The sequence below is a fragment of the Amblyomma americanum genome, chromosome 11 (genome assembly GCF_052857255.1).
Source record: "Amblyomma americanum isolate KBUSLIRL-KWMA chromosome 11, ASM5285725v1, whole genome shotgun sequence".
NCBI classification, from domain to species: Eukaryota; Metazoa; Arthropoda; class Arachnida; order Ixodida; family Ixodidae; genus Amblyomma; species Amblyomma americanum.
The window spans coordinates 1,152,593-1,170,092 of record NC_135507.1 but is presented as its reverse complement, the minus strand read 5'-3'; the positions used below and the strand labels follow the sequence as shown (position 1 = coordinate 1,170,092).

The following is a 17,500-nucleotide window of genomic DNA, read 5'->3' as shown; positions in this document are numbered from 1 at the left end:
TCATCGCTTTCGTGGCAACTCTTGTTGTGGGGTTCTTTCTTGCATGGAACACATGCGACGGATTACTTTTCTCCAACCTGTCAGCGCGGGTGGCTTAATCTATCTTTGTATGCGGCAGATTGTTGCCCTTCCCGTCCAATACTTCGAGCTCTTTTGCAGACAAATTTAGTGCATGCCTGCTCGCTCACACTGACTGTCCTTATTTATGGGGGCTTATGCGTGCAGTTTACTCTGCTGGGCATTCTGTGGCGCTCAGTTTTTCAACGGCGTTCTTATTTTCAGTGTCGCGAAAGCGCTTGTACAGAGATTGGATTTCGAAGATTTTCCCTCCTCTTATCTACCGCTCGATGTACTTTGGATTAAGGCTGCGATTTGGGCAGCCATTCATACTCCGTCTTCCCGCGCTGTTTTTCACTGTGCACTACTTTGGATTGCCAGGGCATGGTTGTCCTTACGCGGGTGCAAAAAGTGTTATTTTCACCTTTCATTAAACCTTTCTACTGCAAGTTAAACGCGGAAACGTTTCCCTTGAAGACTTGGCTTCAGAAAAAGGACATTTTCGTGTCATCTGTGTACTGCCGTCTCTGCGATGTTCCTGAATCAATTTAACATTGCTTAATCAATTATAAGGAGTCAATTCTGTTCTGGGATGTCCTGCAGTGGACCTTGAAAAAGCGAATATATATGCTAAAGGGCATTAATGGCGCAGCATCAAGTAATGAGGAGAGCACACAGACGCACAAGCGTCAAAACTTATATGACTTCTCAAACCATTCGATACCTCACCGCAGGGCAATACGTTGACGACTCTCTTGATGTTTTTTTTTTTCTGATTGGGCCACGCGGCTTGTGGGAAATTAGAATGATGAACGGGCACTAGTGAATCATTTCTTTTGGCGAAATCTCATTTCTGCCAACTTATTGTTCAGCCGAGGTAAGTGTATGAACAGAAAGTCTTTAAACGGGAGCGGCCCTCTCTCTCGGTGATGTGCTCAGCCTTAGCTCGCGTCTAGTGCATTGCTGCTGTAACTTTTGAGGTGTCCCTCGTGGCGTTTCCTAAAAGCGTTGTAAATAGTTTACGTAAACATAACGTAGTATTTTCAGCGTTCAAAAAAAAAAATGCGGCGATAGAACATAGTGCTCTCGTGCAGTGGCCAGCGAAGCTGATCTGTTCGCTCCGTTGGGAAGCCAGTCAGTGCAGTGCTCACAAGGCCAGGCTGCAGTGATGGAACGGCTTTTGCAGCTTCGGCCGTGGAGTACAGCTTCCGCCGCTCTGGAAGACTCTGCTCCCGATGCGAGCCACGTTGGTGTCCGCCAAAAAGCTTTTTGGCCTCGTGCTTTGACCTGTGCGGGCGGTCCTTCCTTCTCGGGACGCCTTGAGAGCAGCGTCTGTCCAACCGGGCCACTCACGCAGCATCCTTGGTGACCGAGTGGACACAGCCAGTTCACGCTCCTGCGCACTAGCGCGTGATGAAAGCAGGCAGCTTTCGCTGGACGCCTGCACACACACTGCACCCGCCCACGTGTGCCTCTGGCAGCCGTGCGGCATGCCGTCCCCGGTGCTCTCTCGGCGACACGCGAGAGGTTTGCACCGGAATAGACCGAGGCGTTGCCGAGAAAGCGCTGCAGTCTACTCGTGAAAGTTTTATTTGGCGGGGCAGCACGGGTGCTAACGATGCGATGATGTGTGTGGCCGCGTCTGGAGGCAGTGCACAAGGGGCGGGGAAAGAAAAGGCCAGCGTGGCGAGGCGCGCAACGCAAAAAGGAGCGGCTGTGCATAGCCGTCATTTCGCTCCTCCACCCTGTTCCTCTTTTACGAACATCCCAAGTGGACTGCACTGTTCTCAAGACTGGTGCAGCTCCTGGTCGACTGCTTGTATGGGGGAATAGTTTATGTCCCTCGTCCTCCGTGTTGTTGACACCTGAGCGCTTTGGCTCAGCTGCGCTCACTGCATGCATGGCAAGGTGATTTACTGTTGACCTCCAACTGACCGTCGCCATCGGCGGCCACCAGCGTAGCCCCGCAACCTTCTTAATCTCACCGGCCTTGTAACAAGAACAGCGTGGACTGTTGCCTTCCTGTAGATATATTTCATTTTGTCCGTTCATAGTCTCTATGGCCACAAGTCAGTCCGTGGTATCTCTATTGCCCTTTGCTATGTACTGAATTCTAGTCTCCGGGGGAACTTTCGTATAATTAAGGGCGCACTGCCTATACCGCCCCCTGTCGCTTCTCCCCTCCTTGGCATTATGCCCTGTCCAGTTCCTCGCCTCGACTCTCCTTTCGACAGCTCGCTGCGTTGTCCCCAGCTGGTAGATGAATACGACATTTGGCTGTCTCGAACGCATTGCTTTTACAAGCGAAAGGTGACACCGCAGCCTGTTGCATTCTTTCGGGGTGTGCACTCTTCTGCCGTGCACATTTTGTCTCTCTTCCAGGAGGGCGTGGTTTCGTAGCACCGGCGAGTACCTCCGGGTCGGACAGCGGAGGCTCAGTGGGTGGCTGACGCTTTCTGCCGCTCTGCTTGCCGTACCTGTGCGGCTGGCCTTCGCTCTGTTCAAATGTGGCACGCATCGCCGTAGTAACCGGAAATTCCAGCGTTCAGCTGCAGGGCGAGCCGGACGTGACGTTATCGGCAGGTGGGATGACATCACGAGGATGTCTTTTTTGTGGCACGCGATGTACCGAGGGCGGGGCTTGCTCAGCCCTGGAGAGGGCCGTCACTGCCCCTCCTTCTCTCCGCGGGAGGACGAATGGGCCGCCAGTTCCCACGGCGCCAGCTGCGTTGGCCGGTTTCACCACGCCTGCCATTCTGACCTCACAGTTGAGCGCAGGCGAGGGGCAGACTCTCCCGCAGCTCACGCGATCCCCTGTAATATCGTCGCGCCACGACAGCGGCACCCGTTAGAGTAGTGCAGCCGTGCTGTGCGCTTGAACCGCCTCATTTGTTTGTCGGGGCTGGGCTGAAATTCGCCGCGTCTTCGATGCTCGCCTGGCAGCGCTTTGCGAGGAAAGGTATACGTACTGTACGGAGAGTTCCGTGGCGGGACCGGTCACGTGACATCTCGTGATCGATCGCGCACGGACGTGAGCTGGGGCAGACTGCCACACAGCCCGCAGGCCTCAGCAGCAAAAGGCGGCTAGCAGCTTGGCGACAGCTTTCTTTTTTTTTAGTTAGCGCACGCTTCACTTCGCTCGTCAGCTTGTTGTGCACTGCCGATAACAGTGCACGTACAGCTAGCAGTGGAGAATTTGTCATCAGCTCATTGCTGGCATTGAAACGAAGAAACCTGTGTCTGTTTGTGGTGAAAGAAAAAGACGCCAAGGCGTCTTCGACGAAGGGCAGAGCGAGAAACACGCGTATGTGCCTTCTTCGCAGGCAGCGCTGGTCTATCTCTGCCCGTCCGACCAGTTAGCTCTAGCCGCGCCGAGATGGACCTGCCAAAGCCAATTACCGTCGGGACCGTTCCGCTTGCTGTCTTTGTTTTAGCCTACCCGACCAGCAAGTGTCTTCCTCCTCGCCCACCTCGTTTCTCAAACGGGACGTCCCAGAAGTGGCGCCCTCCCGTGGCGACTCCGAGAAATGACGGCAGCAACTTCAGTGATGCCAGCCGACGCTCTTCGAAGATCGTTTTTTACGATCGGCCAACTCGTTAAGCCACAGCGGGTGGCGGTGCAACTTTGTGCGTTCTTTTTTTCCCTTGGTTTTCGCTGGGCTAAGAAATGCGAGCGGTCGCCTCCGCGCTAGGTTTATTTGTTCGTTTATTTATTGTTTTTCTCTGGCATTGGGCGTGGCACACTCCCGCCGATGCAGCGTAGCCGCTTGGTCGTGTTGCCACTCTGGAGCTGTCCTTCGGGTTGCAGCCGATTTTATTCTTGCGTTTTGCGTACGCGTCGTTGACGGCCGCGCGTGGGCTGAAGCAGTCTCTGTGTGTTCCCGCCATCCTAGCGGGAGTTGCTGCTAGCCACGCACTCACTGGCCCCGCTCGTGGCGACATCTGCGTTGTACAGGCAGCGTGGCTGCGGATTAACCTGCACGAATATAGTTTAATACAATTGGCTCTCTCTCTCCCTGCATCTAAGTTGGAAATAAAAGCTGTGAAGATCAGAGCCATCCACGCGTCGCTCTCCGTGCAGAAAAATAAATAAAGATGCCTGCTTACGTGAACCGACCTCGGGAGACTTTATGCCAACCCAGTCTCGTCGTTGCTTCATCTGCATTTATTGGCGCTGCATCACTTGCACGTGTCGGAACCGGTGCTTCACGAGCGACAAGCAGACCCAGCTGGTCACTTTCTCCCTCTCTCGGCTAACGCGACCTGTTTTTATTTATTTATTACAGGTACCTGCACCACCCGAAGAAATTATTGCAGCTGTGGGGGAACACAATAACTTCTGCTCGTTTGGCCGAAAGTGCGGAGGATAACAAAAACACAATGCAAATACTACTGCAAAAAATGCAGCTAATAACAGATGAGGAAAAGCATGCGCTCCGTAGAAACAATGACACGCGCAAGAGAAAAGAGCAGGAGAGCGCAGTGGCGACGAAGATTACAAAAGCTGGCTGTCGCTGCATGCGCACATTGGGGGCGCACGTCGAGTCGATCGTGAGCCAGCTCCAAAAGAGTGACCATTTGATTCTAATTGCCTGAGATGACTAGCGTGTAATTGTTGTGCAGGCGCTGGGGTCAGTTAAACACCCCTTTTTCTCCCAAGCACTTAACCCGAGGGCACCGGACCAGAGGAACGCCTGTGCCCGTTGGAGAAGCGGCGGGCCTCCCCCATTCGAGGTGGATGGCTTCGAATCGCTGCGACCTCCTGCAGCGGACAAAGTGCCCCGAACATGGCATCTGCAGAACCGGCTCATCAGCAGCAGGGGGCAGTTCGGCTGAAAGGCGTTATATGCACCGAAATAAAAGCAAAGGCGAGACGTAGTAAAGGCAAGTTTCCCACTAAACGCGAAAAGATAACCAATGATTCTTTCTTTGGTCTAAAAATCTCCACTCTTAGTTGCAACTGAGTCTCCCGAGGCAGAAGAGGCCGGTCTTCAGTCTTCATTAAGCGGGCTACGTGAGCAGTTGGCCCACTCGTGCGTCCCGTGTTTGGGCCCGTCTGGCAAGGAAACGAAAAGGAACTGCGGGCATTAGGCGGTCGTGGGCAGCGTGACGCATGGCCGGCCACCGGTCGTTAATTGAAGGAGCACCTGAATACTGCGGGCGATCAGCGCGGGGCCCTCTGGGAAGAAGAGCCCGATGAATCCGTTCCGGAGAGAGGATCGGCGCTCACTTTGCCCGGCTCGCTGTTCTCGGGTGGCTGTGCTCGCACTCCGCACGGGCAACTGCAGCTGCGCGGGTTCATGCACGTGATCACCATGCTTGGCGGTGGTGGGAGGGTCTGTGGAAAGTTACCCCCTCCTTGAGCCCTGCAGTGGAACACTTGCTCGGTAGAGGAGACTTCGGCTGCATGGCCCAGTGGGATGACACCACGGGAGCAGCGCCAACTTGGGGCAGCCAAGCGGGGTGATCTGTATAACTGTGTGTGCCTGTCACACCGTCCACGAGGGTCCGTCGAATAACGAACCTCTGTATGGCCACCTGCTGCTGCAAGTGTACACCATTGGGGGGGGGGGGGGCAAAGCCTCTCTTCTCCTAGTTCCGACCCGTGCCACTCTGCGCAGGGGCGCCATATCTGCTTCTGGTGTCGAAACGGGCCCACTGCGCCGGTCTGGAGTGTTTTGTCAGGTGGTACCCCCACGCAGAGTGGCCGGATCTTGAAGAAGGGGGGGGGGGGGAGGTCCGTAAGTTCTGCCCACGGGGGTATACGTTCAAAGTGCATGCCCCCCCCCCCCAAAAAAAAAATTATATATATATATATATATATATATATATATATATATATATATATATATATATATATATATATATATATATATATATATATATATATATATATATATATATATATATATATATATATATATATATATATATATATATATATATATATATGCTTGAGTCCATCTCTGAAAGAAACGGGAGACATTTCCTTTACTTCGCACCACAAGCTTCCTCGCGAAATGAGGCGGGAAGAAAAGAAAAATCCGGCATTCGCTTTGAAGATAACTGAATGAATCAATCAGTAAATTAATCGGCCAGTGTTAATCGAGTAGCCTGTCTGTTTCAGTCACTCAGAGTGATTCAGCCATTGTATCATAGCGGCTAAGTTAATATTTGAGACGGTCAACTGGTTAATCGGATCGTCAGTTATTCAGTGAAGGAATGAATTCGTTGGTCAAGTAATTACTTCTCCAGTAGTTACAAAATTGATCAGTAATTTTAATTACCGAGTAATTCACAAATTACCCAACTAGTTTACCTCATTCAACCAATGAGTCAGCCAGCCGATCGATCGCTCCCTCAATCCGACACGGCGTGTCGCGTTTTTCTCGGCGCGGCGAAAAAAGCCGACGCAGGCGACTTTGGCCGGAGTCTGCTCCGATGACAGGTTTTGCCCCGGCGTAATTTAAAACGGTCCCGGCTTTATAACGGAGAGCACTCGTGTACATGACCCACGGATGCGCTGCGCAGAAAGTCTGCGTCTGCGCATGTACCGTATAGTGTTACTATATACCGTACTTTTCATTCTGCGCCCGTGAGTGGTGTCTCTGATTAGCGAGTTCTGCACGTGCGCCTTCTCGGCGACAGGCGGCGCTTTCCGGTGTTGGCACCCGTGCAGGGTATTACGCGCGCAATGGCCGACGCGAGGTGCGGAAGAGGACGCAATTACATTCACGTGTGGTGGGCGATGGTATACTATACCGCAGTCCGTGTGAGCCCAGCAGTGAAAGCTGCCTGCCAATGAGCGCACCTCCAGATGCAGTTGTTGCTGCACCCTGTTGCAAGTTTGAGTTGCATTATTATAGCTGTAGGTGCACTACTTGTGCAGTTGTAATAGCTGTACCGGGTGGGAACACTTTAAGAAATTCTTAAAAATAGACTTTTCGAGAGAAAAAAGTAAACCTCTACAGGATAAAACTGAGCTGCGGCGGACGCTGTAAAAAAACGCGGCAATTGGCCAGCCATTTAGCTCGAATAAGTAATTAACTTTCTAATTAACGAAGCTCGTTGGCTACTACCAATGACGACGTTGCAGCCATGGAAAAGACGATGCCGTATCCGTGAACAAAAACAGACATTTTCTAAACGCCCTGCAGCGCGAGAAAATCTCGTGTTTTTTTTTTCACACCAGACCCAGACTGGGCGCATGAGGAGCGTCGGAAGTGAAACGCAACTTCCGCTGTAACGTGTTGCCATCCAATGACTGCGGCGGCCAATCGGAAACGTCCGAAGGGATTTCCCTGCGGCGGTCGACGCTCGTCAGCTTCTACTGCGCCGTCTTCTGCTTGGCCGCGAGAGAAAGGCTGCCCGTCGCTGTCCGGGGTATACATAGCCGAGATAAGCGCAGCCTTCTTCTCTTTGTGTTCACGTGACCATGCTGGATGCGAGGCGTCCGCTTAGTCGCCGGGCTAGGAAAATGTTTCGTCCGCGACAGTGGCTGTATGCTATCAGCTAGCTGCAGCTGCTCTAGTGGTCTGCAGCGCCCGCAGTTTCGCAAAAGGTCCTTGAAGTGCTTGTTCTGGGGTGAACTCTTCAACGTCGCAGTGGGAATATTGTGCGAATGGCTGCGCCAGCGCAACTCCAGTGTTCCGTTGCTGAGGAGGTGGACCCAGCAGGCGGATGGAGGTAAGATCCTTTGTAGCGGCCGCATTGATCGCGCTTACTCCATTATCGGAAACCTTGCTGGAAAGAACTGCGTAGTGGACTGCGTTCTAGAGGGCGTCGTCTCCGAATCTGCCCCAGAGTTACCACTGTTTGTGTTGGAAAAAAAAAGAATGCTGCTCCAGCATGACGGAGCCCCGACGCAGTTTTCTTTGTTCTGCGAACACCTTCGGTCAACGTTTCCTAATCGCGGCCTGCTTGCAACAAACGCTTCCGCACGCGGCAGGGCAACTGAGGCAGGAGGCAGCGTCGCGCTGCTGTGACAACGTTTTGTAACTCTGGTTTGTCTTCACTGTCGGGCCGACACGGCGTACGACAATTGAACGCACACTGAGGGAAACTACGCAGTGCATGTCTGGCAATTAACCGGCGTGCCCTCGCAGAAGCGTGGCTCCATTCCTTGAGCGGAGCCGGTGCAACGGGAAGGAGGGAAAGAAAGAGAAAAGCCCGCTTCCGGGGGTAAGTGCGCGGACAGAGGCCAGTTGGCGCTGACTAGCCTTTCTCTTCCGTCGAAGCTCGCATCGTGGCTTGCTAACCAGGGAAGATAGTGCATCATCTATCTATAATTTGCCGCCGAAGTGGTTGCAACGCGCCACCAGCGGACGTTGCGTCGTTTGCATGAGACTATACGGGCGCCCAGTACTGACTTTGTGCGGAAAAATAGTTTTCTCACCCGGCAAGGGTTTAGGGAATGACTCTTTGTCATCGCCTTGTCGTCGTCTACTCCGTGGCTATAAACTTTTCATTGGCAGTAACCGGCAAACTTGGATAATTAAGAAAAAGGGGGGATTCTTAAGCTCCCCCTTAATGATATGATACTGGCCACAACGCAGAAGTGGTCGTTCCCTATGCTTCGCATTCCAGTCCTCGTGCCACTGCCCTGCACCGGTGGGACGATGGCCGACCCAGCCTGCTCTTGCCGCCCAGGCCTCTGGCGACCAGTCACGTGGCGACGCCACAAGGTCACCTGACGCAGCTGCCTCGTAGGTCGCTTAATTGTCTGGGCATCTTCCGCGCACTTCTCGCTCACGGTGAACGAGGGCGGACTTCATAGCGCCATACGAGCTGCCTAGCGCTGTCGCTTCAAATGCCGGTCAGTGGAGTTGAGCTGCTTCGCCGAGTGCGTTCTTCAATTACGATCGCTGATGTCCGCCCCAGCTGAGCGTTGCCCCGTGCCCTTTTCTTTTTTTGCTCGACAAGTGTTATAGGGTATCCTTCGATGGAAGCGCGATAAGTGACCAGCACGGAAATGGGCGACACGCAGAGCGTCCGTCTTGCTACGCCAATCAGCCACGTAGGTACGTACACACGGTGGCAGCAGTGAGCACTGTACCAGCAGCAGTAGTTGAAGTTGCCGCTATTGGGTCGTCATGCAGTCATCTGACTCGACCCCTTTGCTATAGTTTATAATGTGCAGGCGGGCTGAGACAGCAACATCTTGTCGATCGTCCGTCTGTTGTCGATTAACTGGGCTGTTCAATTTCGACCAGCTCCCTTATCGCGGGAGGCCGCAGCAATCGTTACGGAGCCGCGGGCTGCGCTCAATCCTGCGGTCACGCAACCGCTGCGCTGTTTCTGCTCCTCTGCGGCGGCGGCGGCCCATTTGCTTCGATGTTTTCCCTGCGCTTGCGTGTATTTCTGGAGAAGGGGGGCGCCGTTGTTGCCAGGTGATGGACCGTGTGTTCAGGGTGTCAACAAAAGAGACGACACGTGCTTTCTGCGCCACCTGTTGGGAACGACTCCACGACGCCTGCTGCACCTCGGCCGTGGAGAATTGCAGCCTTACGTCACGAGCACTGCGCTAGTTGCGACGCAGGGGTTCTCTCCTCCAAGTTGGACACGCCGCCAGAGAAATGCCTGAACAGACGCGCTCTAAATAAACGCAAAGTTCCCTAAGTGTGCACGCAATGCATGCAAAACACTGGTGCTGCGCTTTAGGCCGCCGGCGCTCCTGATTTTGCCGTCGCCTGGACAGGATAGAAATGCCTCGGACATTGGACTTGCTGGGAAGCGCACTCTCAAACCCCATGCGCCGACCAGTTGGTGACAACTGGATCACATCTCATATTCAGCGTCACTTAGCTGTTATCGAGACGGCCTGGCGCAAATGGGTTTCGCCAAAATAGCGATGGCTGCGTTGTCGTTACGCATCTTGCTGGCGACATGTATGCCGCCAGCTTTTTTACACTTCTGACATCCATGCCATCTTCCCTGACAGTAGCCAACGCTCGCTGCTTTTCAGCACGCGGCAGGGTGACAGTCTCAACACACACTTCTAGCACAATCCGCGTGTTTTTTATAAAGAAGCCAGCATTGATGATGGCGCCCCGATTACTATCATTACTCAGTTGCTGGTTGTCGTCCAAACTCCGTATTCACCCGTGTAAAAAATACACCAGTAAGGCACAGTTTGGTTAGCAAGCTGGCGTAATTCAGCATATTTATTAGAAATTATTGTGCAGGGAATCGCGCTAAACTGGCTACGAGACAAAAAAACGCATTATTCCCTGCACAGCGAACGGCCAACTGGCCTCAGTGTTCGCCTTGCTAGCGGTGCATTGAACATTAATCTGGATATTGCAAACAGTAGCACTGCTTTCAAGTTATTTTACTTCTTCTCGTCTGGGGGCGAGTTCCGCTGCTTCATTGCTCTGAGAAAAATCGATTCTTGCTGACGCAGGCTATAGCTTCGACCTCTGCTTGCACGAAATGCACTCTCGTGTGCCTCACTTAACCCGTACACGTCACATCACGTGGGCAGGCTCAAGTCTTTTGCGAAGCAAGGTGGGCGCAGGTTCGTCTGCAGCCGCAATTTCAATTTTCTTGTCGTGGGGTAATTTTTTTATTGTGCGTCGCTTTTCCATCGGCCAGTCACTCGTATTCGACGTGTTGCACCGCTGTTCAGAGAACTAACGGGGCTCCGTCAGTGCTACTGCATGGCAGAGAAGTCTAGCTGTATCTCGTGCTGCTTATGCGGGTCCCGTCACGTGAAGTCTGCCTGGGTATGTTAGATGCGCTGCGGATGTATGCGCAGGACTGGTCAAAAGTTCCCCGGCCACAGGGTCGTCTCTTTAGCGGTACATCGTGGCACTTAAGGTGCCAGTAAACAAGGTTCTACTTGTGAGCTTCGATGGTGCCCGAACAGAGCGCTCAAAAGCAGACCCGGCGCCAGATTACGCAACTGTCAATTAGGAAAATTGTCAAAAACTTGTCAAAAAGGTGTCAATAAGCCTCGCTCCTTTTGGTCGGTCGTGGCCGGCGGCCATTTTGCTTTTTTGCGTCATGGGTGGTTGCAGATTACATCACGGATGTGGCAGAAGTGGTGACGTTGCACACCTAATTATGCAGGCGGAAATTGACACTGTTTTGTGACAGTCTCCAGGCGGTCAATTTGACCGTTGCGCTTTTGACAGAAAATGGCGGCGGTTTACGCGTGAGGCGGCTGCGCTCATGCGAGCAGCGGCGAAGGAGGGCGCACGAAGACGCGCTCGACTTGCCCAACACCCTCTAAATACTTTCTTCAGGCCTCTCCAGGCCCTCCTTTCCACACGCGCTACGTCACGCCAAGTGTCCGGTCAGGCTGCTCACCAAGCGCGGCTCCGCTCCGCTCGGTTGTCTCCCTCGATGTGCTCGCGCTTGCCCGGGCAAGCACAGACACGAACGCAGTCTTGCAGTGAGCGTCTAGCTGCTGCTTGAGTCTTTCAGCCTGGCGTTGGGTGCATTTCCGTTCGCTCCTCGCACGGCTGTGTCTGTTTCGTGTGGCCGTTTCTTGTGTGGCGTGCGTACCTGTGCTAGCGCACGAATGGGAAACTGATTGCCTGCCGTGTAGCGAGTGCAACTTCGTGAAACATGGGCCGGTGCTGTGTTCCCGGGTGCCGCGGGAACTACCAGAATGGTCCCAAAGTACGTGTTTATTGCTTCCCAAGAGACGAAGTACGAAGAAAAGCCTGGTTGCGAGCCATTCCACGGAAGGATTTCACACCTACAGAGCATTCGAGGGTAAGACTCTGAAATATTGCTTAATAGGCGCTGGTAATTATCTTAGTTGTGAGCTGTCGCTCCCGGAAAGGCATGCTGTCTTTGTAGGCAATGATATCACTTCTTACACTTATGTATGAATTGTCCAGGAAGCATTTAGTTCTGTGGATGTGCATAAGGCTTGTGTAAAAGCTGTGTAAATATGTAAAAGCTGTTCACTATTCAGACTCTTTTTACTTAGTGTTTTAGGCAATGGAGAGTCATGGCGAATGGCCTTGCTTCATTTTCTCGTGCAGGTGTGTGAACTGCACTTCCACGCAGGCGACTTCATTACGACGTTGTCACACCAAGATGAACTGACAGGGAAAATAATAGAGGTGAAGCGTGACAGGCTACAGTTGAAGATTGATGCTGCGCCTTCTGTTTTTCCAAACTGCCCAAAATACTTGTCCTCAACGCCTGGACGGAGTGAATCGCCAGAGACGAAAAAAGCAAGAAGGGAAAACGCTGCTTTGCAGGAGGCTATGAGGAAGTCACTTCAGTCTAATGAGCTTGAACAGAAAAGAAACAAAGTTTCATCTTACGAGGAGTTCAAATCTAAGTTGCCTGGAATCTGCAACACGAAATTCTGGACCGTTTCTGTCGATGAGCAGTGCGTTAGGTTCCTTCTCATCGAGAATGATCCTTCACCTAATGTGAAATGCGCCTTGGTAGTTCTCCCTGATCTGTCACTTTCTGTTTTCTTGAATGGAGTGAAGCTTCTGTCGCTTCCTTCAGGCAGGATTCTGCCAGCTCAAGTATGCGACACCTCCAGCCTGTCCTTGCTGCTAGAAGAACTCGAGATAGGCTTGCATAATATACCTGAGGTGACGAAAGAGTCGAAACATACTAAAGTATTGCAGTTTGTCGGTTCACTGCTTGCAGACCTCATTGAGGACAGTGATACGACGAAAGAACAGTCTTCTTTGCTGAAATTTCTGGTTGAGCAGATAGAGCTTCTCCTCGCGAAACAGCATGTGTATAGCGCAGAGCTGCTGGTATTCGCCAGTATTTTGAATTCAATTTCTCCTCACGCATATCACTTCACAAGAGCTGCATCAAGAATCATTCTGCCCCATCCTTCCACACTGCGCCGTGTTTGCTCAAATTACAAAGCTGACCCTCTTGTGGAGCAAAATCAACCGCACTGTCTCTCCTACATCCGAGAACGAGTCAAATCAATGAAAGACCACGAGAAGACAGTGACCCTGATGATCGATGAGATCCACATAAAACCATACTTCGACTACAAAGGGGGCACAATAGTAGGATCGTCGGTTCATTCAACGGAACCAGCAACAACAGCCCATGTGTTCATGGTACAATCACTCCTTTCTGCAAACAAGGACGTCATTCACATATTACCTGTGAGCAAACTGAGCGCAGAAATTTTGCACGAGCATGCTAAGAACATAATCATTAATGTTGAGAAAATGGGGCTCAAAATTATCGCTGTGATAACGGACAACAATGCTCTGAACCGCAAGATGATGTCGTTATTTGCTACAAGTCCTCAGGTGAGCATTGTCTATCCCCATCCAGCCGATAACGCTCGCCCTCTTTTCTACGTGGTCGATCCTGTGCATCTCTTGAAGTGCATTAGGAACAATTGGATTAACCAGAAAAACCCTGGAACATGCCTCTATTTCCCTGAAATGGACTTGAGTGGAGCAATGCCCGAAGGGCCTCCTCGTATGAAAGCTGCTTCTTTCGCAGCTGTGCGGCAGCTTTATTCTTCAGAGAAGACGTCGCTTGTGAAGGCTGCTTACAGACTGAACGCAAAAGCCGTGAATCCAACCTCAATGGAGCGGCAAAATGTAAAGCTCGCTCTCGACGTCATTAATCAGTTTGTTTCAAATGCCCTCAGGACACATGGTTCCGCGTTCAAGATTCCTCAAGCTGAGTCGACTGCTCTTTTCATTGACGTTATCCTCACATGGTGGCAAATAGTCAATGTTAAGACCCCTTGCAAAGGCCAGAGGCTAAGGGACAGCATGCAAGACCCTGTAAGGTCTGTTGATGACACACAGTTAGCTTTCCTGAGCGGCGTTGTGGACTGGTTGGACGCTTGGGCAAGAATAAACATCACCAGTGGCTCGCTGACGAAAGAGACTCACAGTGCTTTGCGACTGACATGCTATTCTCTGGTAGAACTCTCGCGCTACTGCTTAGAAGAACTTCACTTCAAGTACGTACTGCTGGGCAAATTTCAGACGGATGCGCTAGAAGACCGGTTCGGCCGTTACCGCCAGCTGGCAGGATCACAGTACCACATTTCCGTGCGTCAGCTCTACGAATGTGAGAAGAAGCTTCGTCTTCAAAAACTTTTGACATTTCCACGCGAGGAAACAGAGTTTGAAGACGTAAGTGAGGATCTTGTCCCATGCAACTTTTCTGTGGCTGTCAGCGACGACGATATTACACACGCCCACTCTGACATGGATGCTATTGTCTACATTGCAGGATACGCTGCTCATGCTGCTTTAAAGAAGCTTTCATGTTCTGCTTGCTTCAGCACATTGGTGATTGAAAATCGAGAGATCGAAGCGGAAAATACTGCCATGATAGCTAACCTGTCGAGAGGAGGGCTGAAGTTTCCCCAGCCATGCACAGTTCACATGGTACTGATGACTAAACTAGTTGCAGAGAAGTTGTCTTTTGGAGCAACCGCGGAAGATTTTCTCTCCTGTAGAAATCAACGTGGTGTCGTGATTTCACAGACGATTTCCCTCCTGGACGAACACGACATTGAGACATGTGAAAATGGCCACACTGCACAAACTCTCCTGCGCTTGGTAGTACGCGTTGCAACCAACGTTGTTCTAAACAACTTTTGCAAACTAAGAAATGATGCCATACAAGACAATGCGCAGCAGAAGGCCGCAGCCCGGAAAGCAGCAACGCTTAAGAAGAAGTAAGTTTTATTCCCAAGCAATAAAAATGCTTTGCGCACACTTCATTGCTGGTGTCTCGTCGTTTTTTATTGTAAGGGTCAGATTAGCTGTACAAATACTCAACAGCGCAACATTATTGTGAGTGTCATTATTGCTGTGTGTGAAAGCTTTAAGCAAAACACAATACAGAATAAAACTAACACAATGCGCAGTAGACGGTGTTTTTTTTTTCAATGTTCACGAACTTCTACTTTAACAACTAGATATACGCATGTGCGGTCTGTGCGGATGGATTTTACCGCACGGCAGACATCATGTACGTGATAGAACCTAATAATTAGATGATTAATTGAAATTAACTAATCAATTTTTTATTATAATGACCAATAATGCGAAATTGGCGGCCGTATGCTAAATTGTTTATTATAAAAAACTGTATTAGCAGCTCGAACTTTCTTGACAATAAGGTGTTCTGCAATAAAAAAAATATATAAAGCAGATAAAATGATAGCCTAAGGCGCGCACAAACTAGCGAATTTCTTTTCTGCAGCAACGACAAAAATGAAAATGAAGGAATCACTTATAAGGCAGCTACGTACGGCAGTACCCGTATAGTGCAGACGGGCGCGGCGCGCTGAAATCGCGGAGCGCGGGGCCTGCACGGTCCCTTGGCGTGACGTCACGCGGCCGGTGGAGAGGCCTTACCATTGAGAGGGTGTTGACTTGCCGGACTAGCTGTTTCGACGCCTTTTTCGACTGGAGAAGCAGACTGTGGAGTGGCTGTGCGACGAATCCGCCGATGAACTGCAGGGGAGGTTTGCGTGAGAGTGCGCTGTCGGTGCGGCGGCAGGTGCTGTGTGCACTGCGGTTCTTTGCCACGGGCGGCCTTCAGGCTGCCGTTGGTAGCGAGGCGCACGTCGGCATCGCACAACCGACGGTGAGCAAATGCGTACAGCTGGTGTTGGAGGCAATTTTTAAAGTTAGTGCGCAGAATGGGTGGGTTCCGTCGTCCCCTCTGTGACACACAGCTACATATAAATAACACACGCTTATAAGCTGGCAAAGCACTTTATTTTTCCCAGCAAATGGCACTTCGTGGTCGTCTTCTGTTTCCCAAGGGGAAAGAAACAAACAACCACTCGTCACATACTGCAACGCCCCACCTTTTGGCATTTTTGTCATCGATCGAAGGAGCCGAACAACACAGACTTCAACAAGTTGTCCTCGTCGATTTCGTACCAAGCGCTTCTTGCAAGTTCGCTCGGTGGTCACGTAGCCTTCACTGGATTCGTTGAAATTTTCCTGCCCACTTAGGTCAACCGCACAGTAGCTCGATTTCAGACTCCGCGTAATAAACAATAAACACGGCGTAGAATCGGCTGCTTTCGTGCAAAGCGGCCTTTTTACTGCCGTCAGCACACCCCCGCGGCACCGAAAGTTACCATCAGCCAATTTAATAGCGCAATTTCGAAGGCTTTTTGTTTTGCTTAATATTTTCGAACTTTAAACACAATGTTTAGACAAGATAAAATATTAGTTATTTTCATCGTTGCTCATTTCTTATTTCTTTTTACAAAAAAATTTAGCAGACGCCCTGCTGTAATTGGCGGATTCCTCGTTGCGTGACGTGGTGACGTCTCTTCGTTTCGTCATTTTGACGTCACTGTCAATAACTTTTGGCGGAATTTGTGCCGATTGCGTAATCCGGCCCTTGGTTCCCTGGGAACATCTGACCAACCGTGCACATTTTCCCTCGAGGTCAAGCAAACGAAGAACATGCCCTATACCGTGGCCGTCGTCATTGAACACACCTGGTTCGCGTTCGGAGTCGCAGCCCGTCCGATCTGCAGTGCCGGCCGTGTAGCCGCGTAGTGGCCGCCTCGTTGTTCCGAGCACGTTGGGAGCTGGAGGGAAGGAGAAGAAAGAAACGTCCACTGGTACAGGTGGCCGTTTTGGCGCTCCTCCACTTTCGCAACCTTCTCCGTCTCGGCCAACGACGCGACATTTGCTTACGGCAACGAGCGAGATCTGTCTCGTCGCTCATTGGCAGACGGCGGCTTGAGAGCATTGGGCGCGTTGCCCGACAACTGGCTCCTTCGCTCGTTCTAATTGGCCTAATTTGGGTGCCCCGGTCGGGCACCAAGCGTGAGCCCGTGCACACGAGAACAAACTTGTCGAAAAGGAACGGCACAAAAACATAAAGGAGCTCCCATCAAATATGCAGAGAGACGGGCGCGACGGGAGAGAACGAAGAGAGGGCTCGTGACGTCACGCGGCGCTACCCCCGTCCTCCAAGCGGCGTTCTCCGCAAGCGTGCCTTCCTCCTCTCCCCCTCTTCTCGCGTTGCCGCCGCTTTCGAGCGCAGCTGACGCCAAAAGTTACCCCCGACGCGGGGTGCGCGCACGTTCGGATGACTGCTTCGGTGACCACCGCTTCGCCTCCGTAACACTGCCGTCTTTTTTTTTTTGTCTTTTTCGGCGGGCAGCATTTTTTTTTTGTTCCCGTCTCTAGTTTCGTGGTGGTTTCCTTCCATGGTCAGCACCAACAGACGAGGTGAGTGAGTGCCGGATGTTTCAGCCAACTTGATTACCCCCTCGTCTCTTACCTCTTAGCGCGGCAGAGTTAAGGACCCGTGTCGCATAAAAGCCGGTGTCGTCGGCGGCGTCGGCCGTGAGCGGCAAATCCGAGAATAAATAAAGCCGAGTAGGAAATTGGTCGAGTTGGGGAATCGAACCAGGGCTTCCGGAGTGCGACACCAGCACGCTAACCACGCCAGCTCGATGGTTTGGAATGAACAAAGGCGCGTCTAG

General features: G+C 51.6%; 1 protein-coding gene across 4 annotated transcripts in view; it reads left to right on the top strand.

Annotated features, from left to right (window-relative positions):
* Positions 1-17,500, top strand: part of LOC144111131 (lactadherin-like) — a 131,994-nt gene that overhangs the window by 25,540 nt on the left and 88,954 nt on the right. Inside the window, exon 1 of one of the 4 annotated variants that reach the window (XM_077644280.1) lies at positions 7,537-7,743. The exons of 1 other annotated variant lie outside the window; for it this stretch is intronic. In XM_077644280.1, the coding sequence (XP_077500406.1) occupies positions 7,679-7,743 (65 nt within the window). In that variant the 5' untranslated portion in view covers positions 7,537-7,678. Of the gene's footprint in view, positions 1-7,536; positions 7,744-17,060; positions 17,244-17,500 lie in introns of those variants that run through there. 2 more of the 4 variants (XM_077644281.1, XM_077644283.1) reach the window with 2 other exon arrangements.